The following is a 10,186-nucleotide window of genomic DNA, read 5'->3' as shown; positions in this document are numbered from 1 at the left end:
GAGGAGGCGGAAATCTTTTTTTTTTTCAATAAAAAATTACATTTAAAAAAATCTGGGAACAGTGTGGAATAAACAGAGCCACTGAAACAGAAATCAGTAATTTTTCCCTTTAACTTAAATACTTGGATTAGATCAGAGAGGGCTCTTTCATGTTCTCTGTTCTCACCAAACTGGTTGGTGTTGTGTTTTTGCTAAGGACGGTTCAGTGGTCAGTGGTACATGGTGGAGGCATAGCTCCAGCCTCTCTCCCCAGTAGGCCAAATACAAGTTCCTTCAAACATTTAGGGAACTTGGTTCAGACAATTCCAGAGGATTTTTGCCTCAAAATAAAAAAGAATAAAATAAGCCACAAATGAATTCACAATGGAATGGACTATTGGGAGGTGGGAAAACTGGAAGGTAAATGTGACTGGAGGAAATGGGCCCCTGGGACCCTTAGAAACATATATTATCCCTGGGGATCTTCTCTTTCCCAGTCACAAAGAAGATGCTACTAAAACATGCCCTACCTTATGGGCCTTGAGCGAACCCAGCCCTCTGAAATTTCAAATCAAAATAAATCCTCTATCTTTCCAGTTGCTTATTTTAAGCATTTTAATTTTGACATAGTAATAAATTATGCAGAGATACACAACACATATAAACACACACAAATACACACACATTCCCACACACACACAAACACATTCTCTCTCACACACGCCCACACGCACACATGAGCAAGGATTGACTTCATAATGTGTAAATTTGAGAAGAGGCTTAAGGAAATTTTCTGGACTAATGGCAACACTACGTACATCAGTAGGATTTTGATTACACAGTAGTGTGTATTTGTCAAAATTAAAAAATATGTAAGTTTGCACATCTAATAAGAGCAAATTTTATTCTTAAAAGCACATGAACAACAACAAAAGAATTCTATACTTCTCTCTTACTCAGATAGCCTAGTTTGTTATGTGTGGAAAAGGAATAAATTTGAATTATTTGGAAATCCCTCTTATTGCAGTTTAATTATTGCCTGAATGTATGAGGAAATGGGACTCCTGCTCGACATTTGTATTGTAGTGTGCTACATTGTTACCTCTGGTGTCCCTTGTGGAGAGAAGGCACTGAAAGGAGGCACAACATCCGAGATGTTCTCATACCCTGGAGGTGACTGTTCAGACAATGATGTGTTGAAAATCTAGAGAAACAAGCAAGAAAATGAAGAGCAAATCAGTTAAAGTGTATCACAAGCAAACAAGCCAGAAAATGCTTCCATCCCGCCTGCCAGTAATCACACTGGTTATACACAGGTGCTTCACAGTAGGCTAGAAGAGATTCAGCCTCACGAGGATTCCGGATAACAACATTCCAGACACACGGGTGCTCCTCAATAGGCTAGAAGAGATTCAGCCTCATGAGCATCCCAGGAAACAGCAGGCCAGACACTCAGGTGCTCCACAGTAGGCTAGTAGAGATTCAGCCTCTTGAGGGGCCTATAAAAGCTTATTAGCAGCAATTTCTGCTTAAGGAGATAATGTCCACAGACATTGCTTTAAAGTCCTCAAAGAGAAATATAGCCTTGCTATTAAAGGCGGTAAACTATTAAAATAAGGCTAGAACAATTTGAATATCAAATTTACTTTAACAAAAAGGTTACATAGTTGAGAGACCCATCCTCAATAGAACTCAGAGGCAATGACCCCAACATTCATACTTGAAAAAATAAAAAAAAACACTAACCAAAATACGATTCTGTGTATTTATTTGAGAATGTCATCATTGAATTGGAATATCAAGGATATTAAAAACCTCCAAAATGGCAAACAAATAAAAATAATTTAAGAATAAAAATGGAAATTAGAAAGCAATTACACATCAGTGATTACTGAAATACCTCTTGTCCAAACATGTGAGAGTTAGTTAAAGCAGTTGTAAGAGAACGTGAGTCTCACAATTTATTAAAGACTGGATAGCAGTAAGTTGAGTATTCTTCAGAACATGCTACAAGGAATAGCAAAGTCAACACAGAGACAGTAATAAAGAAAATCTAAGGTTAGAAAGTAATTAATAAAACATGAAGTTGCAGAAGACTGCTAAAGACAAAGCTTAGTTATTTGAATACATTAGCAAACATGACATATCTCTGTCAAAATCAATAAGGACAAAATAGCAAAATCAATATTAGGTATATATTTAGATATTATATAAATTTTAAAATGTGTCAATATGTGAAGAATAATGGAGGGTAAAAAAACCTGAAATTCAGAGTAAAAAAATGCTTATTTTTTACTCCTTTAAGTTTGTCTTTCTGTGTCTCACTGCAGTACTTTGTCAACAAAACCTCTGTGCACCAGCCCACAGTTATATTAACAGTAAGACAGAACTTCTCACTATACCTCCACCACTGCTGTAACGTTATTATTTTTTGAGACAAAAGTTCCAATATGTAATCCAAGCTGGTCAAGAATTCCTGAGTCCACACTGGCCTTGAATCTCTTATCTTTCTTACTCAGGTTCCCTAATGCTGGGATTAGAGACAGACACTATCAAAACTAAATAAAAGTATGATTTAAAAGGTGAAAGTTGGCATAAAGAATACATATTTTAAAAGTGTTAATTGCCTTATGGCAATTAAAAGGTACACTACTTGTTTTAGTTCTTCTATGCAATCAGTTTATCAAGACCAACTGGTTTTCACTGAGTTTGAAATATTAAAGTATAATACAGTTTTTGAATATATAGTTTTTCAGAGAATGTTTTAATCAATTCAAATTTTTTATTTATTTTACATCCCAATCACAGTTTTCCCTCCCTCTTATCCCCCTTGCCCTCCCCTCCTATCTCCCTTCTATCATCCCAATAGACCCTTGCTAGCTCAAACCCACACTGGCTCTGTAAATATCCTGGCTAACACTAAATTTGTGTGATATCTTCATACTTTAAACCCATGAGAGTCTGTTTACCTGCTCAGAATCTTAACTATATATTGTATTTGAAATTGGCATATAATACTAAAAAATAGGAAGTAACTATAATAAAGCATTCATAGAAAAAAAAAACAATCTTCCCTAAATCACACTAAGTTCAAATACTCTAAGAAATAAACTGACATTGATAAGGAGATTTTAAAGGCAAATCTCAAAAGTCAATAATATTGAGTTTGATATATATATGTGAACAAAATACAAGATTATGGTGGAATGTTTCTTATATTCTCTCCTTTTCTTACCTCATTTCTTTCTCCATCAATTATTGAGATGTAGTTAGGACGAGTCTCATTTGGGTAAGACAGCAGCACATCGTAATGGGACAGCTCAACCGAATCCAGGCCAAATTCTTTCCACTGGGCATAAATTTGCTTTGCAAGCTCAAAATTGCGTTCTGTTCCAGCCAAATGTGGTGTGCGTGTAAAATTACTGTTGAAGAAACATTGGAAATGTTTAAACATTAATGTTTGTTTTGTTTTAATCTCCAATAAGCAACAATACAAAACTACTATTATCAGGCCTACAATGCAGAATATAGTGGAGTAAATACAATCTGCAGAGGGTTTTCCATAAAGAAGTTTAAACCCAAGCCTCTCATTCAACAGGGTCCTTCTGAAATCAGTGGAAGCAATGGTTTTCATGGTTTTTAACTCCATTGTAATTGATACAGGCACATATGCATATACCTACTAATATAAAACTCAATCCATATGTGAATATTTAATGGTGTTTTTATGTCAAATCACTTTGTATTCATTAGGAAATCCTTCAATCATTAGGGGGTTTACGAACATTTTTGACACCTTATTTTAAACGCTGAAAACTATAAACCATCAGTAGTAGTTGGATACAGTAAATATACATTCACACATTTTATTTTTAACTAAGTATAAATTTAACTTTGTGACAACTTTTAGCTTTTAATTTCTTGCATTGTTAAGGATCAAACCAGGGCCTTGTATATGTTCAGTGGTAGAGGTCTTGTCTAGAATGTGCAAGGCACAATACTTTTAAGTTTATTTATCTCTTTTGCTTTAAACTATTTCAATAAGAATAGAATTTGTCTGTAAATTTTCAAAACATCTGTTTTCCAATTTCATCCTTATCAGTGTATCTTTACCCTTATCTTCATAGATATGAGAATAAAAGCTTAAGAAGTTTCATTATTCACTCCAAGTTACTGTCCTATCAATGAGCCAAGATGGAGTTTGAACAACTGTGCAGTTTTAAAGTCAACTTTTTCTTGATTAAAACACGCTATCTTTCTTTAAAGGACGAGTCTACCAAGTAAGTTCTTCAGTCCAAATTAGGTCACGACCTGTTTTCATACAGTCCATACGCAAAGAACAGCTTTGTATTTTAAGTAGTTGAGTAAACATGACAGACTTTGCAATGCATCAACATATAAGAATCAAATTTCAGTGCTCACGAGTACAATTTGATAGGAACTGGCACATGTAGCTAGTTGCCTCATGCTTCCTATGGCTTCTTTTGCGCTGCAGGAGCAAGATTAAGCACTTGTGACAGATATTTGCTGGCTTGCAATGGCTAGTCTTTTTACATGGAATATTTGTTGACTGCACTCTGGAAGCTTCCTAATGATCTGCAGTTAAAGTTGAAGTTGTAATACTCCTCTATGAAATGGAATACAAGATCCTCAATAAACAAAACATTGCAAAAAGCGAAAATTTTGTATATGAAATGCTGTAACAAACCATCTAAACAGAACAATGTCTTTTTTTATATAATGTCCAACTTTTAAGTATATACTTACTATAAAAAGTTTTTGATGTTCTCAGCCTTCAATTCTTGTAAAAATAACTTCTTCATGCCAGCATTGGGAACAATACCAGTAGATTCACTGGAAGCTTTTATAAACCATCCTGAAAAATACAAAGATATGAATGAGATATGAACTTAGGGTTGGGTCTTATTTTTATGTCAGACACAGTTAATTATCTTGTGTATTAGCTAGAATTTTGATGTTTTCTTTCCCTTACTTGCTTCTATGTGGGAAAGAGCATATCAGTATATACTTTTTTAATTTCAAAGCAAGTACAATGCATTTTTAACCAAATTTCAGTTTATGTGTATTGCTGTTATTTCTCAGAAAAGCCAAAAAAGGAGATTCGATTCGGTAGTATTGTGCAAACTATTGTAGATAAGATGTTTTGAAAATGTATCTTTTTCTACATTATCTTCTCTTTGCCCATAATTGCTTGCTTTTCTATAGAGCTAGAATAGAATAAGCATTTAACAAATGATTATAATGAATTAATTATGAGTTCACTGGCTAGAGAGATTGCTCAGCAGTTAAGGGCATATATTGTTCTTGCAATCCAAGTTTGATTCCCAGTGCCAAGATCTGGCAGCTCACAATTATCTGTAACTTAAGCTCTCAGGAAAGTAACACCCTCTTAACTCTGTGGACACCCTGTTCTCTCATCTTATACATGGACATTCCCAAATATGTAAACATTTGCAGATACTCAAAAGGAGAATCATGATTATGACTATATTTCAAGTATTTAAATTATCTCAAGGCATTAAATAAAACCCAAACTTTTAGTCTGCTTTGAATTTGAAACTAAAGCAAAATGTACGGACATGTTTGTTTCCCATTGAAACAGACTTGAGAACTCAAAGGTGGGAAACCACAATGACCTATAATGTACTCCGTAGCCCTGTAAGAAATCCAATGCCCAGAAAGCCAGAGACACTTCATAACCAGCTCCTTAGCCCCTGGTCTCATGAGTCTATTTTAATCTGAAAGGAATAGGGCATCATTGCAGGGTTTGCTGAGTACCTGGTCGGGGAATACAGAAGGTTACCCAGACAACCTTCATGGAACTTTTCACGTTTTTGATCACATATGCACAAATACAGAAGCACATAAATAAGCACGTGGAGACCCACGGATGGACCGAAAGGAATATATTATCCTCCCTGTGTATAAAACTAAGGGACCTGGAGATGAGTGTGAGATTAGGGGAGAACACCCTGAGAATGATAGATTAGAACCAAGGTCTGAAGAGAACTCCACAGGAAGAAGATAAAGTCCTGTGGGGGACACAGAACACACTAACAAACTCACTCACTGAGCAGTGAAACCACGGATTACAGTGAGAGTTACAAAGTAGAAACAATGAATTGCCTTTAGGACACACAGCCTTTTTGAATCCCCGGCTAGCCTTCCCAAGTCTCGTTTCTCACTTTTAAACTGAAATAATGGAAAATCAATTTAAGTCATCTTTCTAAGCAAATACCTCACCGAAGTCCCACAACAATCATAGGTGGTTACTGATATCTTTATATTAGTTAAGATTGGAGGGTATGGATTAATGCTACCCAACCGGTCCGTAACCTGTTTTACAAATCCCACGAAGGTTACTCCGAACTCACAACCAAGAAGGCCGACTTGGGTAACATCTTAGATCGGCCTGTGTGCTAAAATCAGTTACAAAGAAGAGCTGAGCGTTGTTCTAGGACAGCTTCACATGCTTTTCGTATTCTATTCTCTGTAAGTTGCTCACATTAGCTGCATCGTAAAGACAGAGAAACTAAGGCTAAAAGAGGCGCAGTGACTATTTCACAGCGAGGATTAGTGATGGGTTTCTGAATGCATAAGTGTGTTAGCTTGTGTTGCTCAAGTTTTCTTACGGAGTTGGGCTCAATCTGAGCTAAGCTCAAAGACCTCCTGGTGAGTATGTGGTGAGAAAGTGCTGACAGCAATTAACATTTCAGGATTTGCCACTGTTAGGCCTAAGGAAGAATGCCAACTGAAAGGAACTCCTTTCAGAGCCATGCCCTGAATGCGGTGGTACCCCCAGAAACCGGCCCAGGAACGAGCTAGAAGAAATCCCAAGCAGGCAAAAGCAACTCCATGCCAATCCTGCTGATTGATCTGGATCAGCCGCCACCGGGGAGCTCTTCTAAGAAGTGTGGCGTCTTGCAGGGTTCCAGTGGCTCAAACCTAGCTCCGGTTCCGCTTTTTTTTTTTTTTTTTTTTTTTTTTTTAATATGACTTTAATCTGTGCAGCGCAGTCCTACAAACAGTTTATTCAAAACTCAGTCTGGTACAGAGGCCAGCAAATCACCGCTAACCCACAGGGATTACTCCCTCCTCCTCCCACCACCCCCAATCAGGACACTGGGGGAGACCCACAACACGATCGCCTCTGGGTGCAGACAGAGCTGCAGAGTAGAGAAGGGAGGGAAAGGGAGGTGGACGAGTCGGGATCCTATGGTTTGCCCCGCGATGCACCCTACCAAAGACAAAGCCAATGATGAAGATTCCGGAGAAAGCCAGCACCAGTGTCCCGGCGCAGAGCCAGCGCTGGCGGCGTCCCGGATCCACCACAGAGTCGCCGTCCTGCAGCGGGTTCCACATCTCGGGCAACTGTGTGCTTGCTCGCCCTTCGGGTTTCTTGTGGCCCCACAGCAGCGCCTCTGCTGGCCAAAATTTCCTCCCACTACTGCCCCGGGGAATAGAAGTCGTTCCCAAGACTTTCTCCTCCCCCATATATTTCTCTTTTACTCTAAACCAATTGTAGGTAAGCTAAGGGAATGTCTACCTCCTAAAAAGAAAACTTGGCCTCTTTTGAGTGATACTTTGCGGTTCTCTTGGAAACTTTACGGACAGGCTACTTAGAGAGATAAACAACACCGGTAAGGAAAGATAATGTGCCAAATAGCACAGCCTGTATTCAGAAAAGTGTTAAGGACTCCTTATTCTTGCTTAACGATCCGTATTAACTACAGTAAACCTTGTTTGAGGGATGGGAGAGACTTCATCCTGAAAAGCCAACATTTGCACACATGAGTGTGCACTGGTCTTTCCCTAAGAACTTCTCTTTCTTTTAACCCTGTGCTTATGTCTATGTTAAATTATCTTCCTGATAAACTCCAACTCTCCTTAATATTTTTGCCCTCACACACACACACACACACACACACACACACACACACACACACCACGTTAGTTTTGGTTAGGTAGGTCCATTAAACTCTGACCTGAATATCATCATTCTTTTCTTAGTGAAGGCGTAATAAATTCACATAGAAACAAGGAGTAAAGAAAAGATGGGTTTATTAGCTCCTGGTCATCAGTACTTAGAGGACTCCACAAAAGCCCCTATAGATAAGGATTGCTCCTGGCAAGTATTGGCAAACAATATCAATATGCACGTGACACAGAGAGGTGAATCAACCGTACACTTTTGCTGCCCAAGCATAATAGTAATACAGATATCTTTAAAAAGTAATAAAAGCCAGGTATGGTGACGCAACACCTCTAATTCCAGCACTCGGGAGGCAGAGCCAGGTGGAGTTCAAGACGAGCCTGGTCTACAAGAGCTAGTACCAGGACAGGCCCCAAAGCTATAGAGAAACCCTGTTTTGAAAAATCAAAATAAATAAATAAATAAAATGTAATAAAACAAATCATGCAGGGTAAAAGCCAGGCAGGCACGCACATGAGATGGTTTACCCTGGGTCTCAGTTTGGCTTTGGTTACGTACAACACACACCTTTTGTTTGTAATAATGCAATTGGTGTGCCAGTTCCTTCACATCCATGTAAAAAAATTTATGCAGAGTCCAGTCAACCAATGCACACTGAAACCTCAAAACTCACTGAGCCACCACCTGTAGTAGAACACATGTACTCCCATGGTTAAGCAGTAAGTCCGTATTTAGACACTTTCTATTCAAGTGTATTCCCAATGTTCCTAAATATGAAGATTAGAAGTGGAGCCAGTTTAAGCTGGTTTTGGAAGAATGCTCTGTAAAGCAAAATTAGTTCCTATAATAGCTTTTATAAAGAATATCATTCTGTGCCTATGTGTAATTGAGTATGCATGTAACTCAACTAAAATATATAGTAGGAAGGGAGAACATGGGACTGGACCCAAGACCTTGAAGACCAGAACTAGACAATCCAAGAACCAGTGCCCACAGAAGGATCACTGCCACCCAAGGACACTTAGAAGGTTAATGGCTGGGCTATGTGTGGGGCCAGCACTGTTCTCTGAGGGAGAACATGGGAAATAAGGACTCTGGTTCATTGGCAACGAGATGAGGCATGTCATTGTCCTTTTAGAATATTCTGTTACAGAGAACAGTGCTGGCCCCACACATAGCCCAGCCATTAACCTTCTAAGTGTCCTTGGGTGGCAGTGATCCTTCTGTGGGCACTGGTTCTTGGATTGTCTAGTTCTGGTCTTCAAGGTCTTGGGTCCAGTCCCATGTTCTCCCTTCCTACTATATATTTTAGTTGAGTTACATGCATACTCAATTACACATAGGCACAGAATGATATTCTTTATAAAAGCTATTATAGGAACTAATTTTGCTTTACAGAGCATTCTTCCAAAACCAGCTTAAACTGGCTCCACTTCTAATCTTCATATTTAGGAACATTGGGAATACACTTGAATAGAAAGTGTCTAAATACGGACTTACTGCTTAACCATGGGAGTACATGTGTTCTACTACAGGTGGTGGCTCAGTGAGTTTTGAGGTTTCAGTGTGCATTGGTTGACTGGACTCTGCATAAATTTTTTTACATGGATGTGAAGGAACTGGCACACCAATTGCATTATTACAAACAAAAGGTGTGTGTTGTACGTAACCAAAGCCAAACTGAGACCCAGGGTAAACCATCTCATGTGCGTGCCTGCCTGGCTTTTACCCTGCATGATTTGTTTTATTACATTTTATTTATTTATTTATTTTGATTTTTCAAAACAGGGTTTCTCTATAGCTTTGGGGCCTGTCCTGGTACTAGCTCTTGTAGACCAGGCTCGTCTTGAACTCCACCTGGCTCTGCCTCCCGAGTGCTGGAATTAGAGGTGTTGCGTCACCATACCTGGCTTTTATTACTTTTTAAAGATATCTGTATTACTATTATGCTTGGGCAGCAAAAGTGTACGGTTGATTCACCTCTCTGTGTCACGTGCATATTGATATTGTTTGCCAATACTTGCCAGGAGCAATCCTTATCTATAGGGGCTTTTGTGGAGTCCTCTAAGTACTGATGACCAGGAGCTAATAAACCCATCTTTTCTTTACTCCTTGTTTCTATGTGAATTTATTACGCCTTCACTAAGAAAAGAATGATGATATTCAGGTCAGAGTTTAATGGACCTACCTAACCAAAACTAACGTGGTGTGTGTGTGTGTGTGTGTGTGTGTGTGTGTGTGTGTGTGTGAGGG

The 10,186-nt window shown here is 38.6% G+C and overlaps 1 protein-coding gene across 1 annotated transcript in view; it reads right to left on the bottom strand.

Annotated features, from left to right (window-relative positions):
- Folh1 (folate hydrolase 1) overlaps positions 1-7,396 on the bottom strand; it is a 36,429-nt gene extending 29,033 nt beyond the window's left edge. The window contains exons 1-4 of the mRNA XM_050154586.1: positions 7,242-7,396; positions 4,747-4,855; positions 3,215-3,401; positions 1,082-1,183 (exon numbers count right to left, since the gene is read on the bottom strand). Of these exons, the coding sequence (XP_050010543.1) occupies positions 1,082-1,183; positions 3,215-3,401; positions 4,747-4,855; positions 7,242-7,362 (519 nt within the window). The 5' untranslated portion in view covers positions 7,363-7,396. The remainder of the gene's footprint in view (positions 1-1,081; positions 1,184-3,214; positions 3,402-4,746; positions 4,856-7,241) is intronic.
- Between the last annotated feature and the right edge of the window lie 2,790 nt (positions 7,397-10,186).

The sequence above is a fragment of the Alexandromys fortis genome, unplaced genomic scaffold (genome assembly GCF_014885135.2).
Source record: "Alexandromys fortis isolate MF-2015 unplaced genomic scaffold, M_Fortis_MF-2015_v1.1 scaffold_77, whole genome shotgun sequence".
In the NCBI taxonomy this organism is placed as follows: Eukaryota; Metazoa; Chordata; class Mammalia; order Rodentia; family Cricetidae; genus Alexandromys; species Alexandromys fortis.
This window is presented reverse-complemented; position numbering and strand designations above follow the sequence as displayed.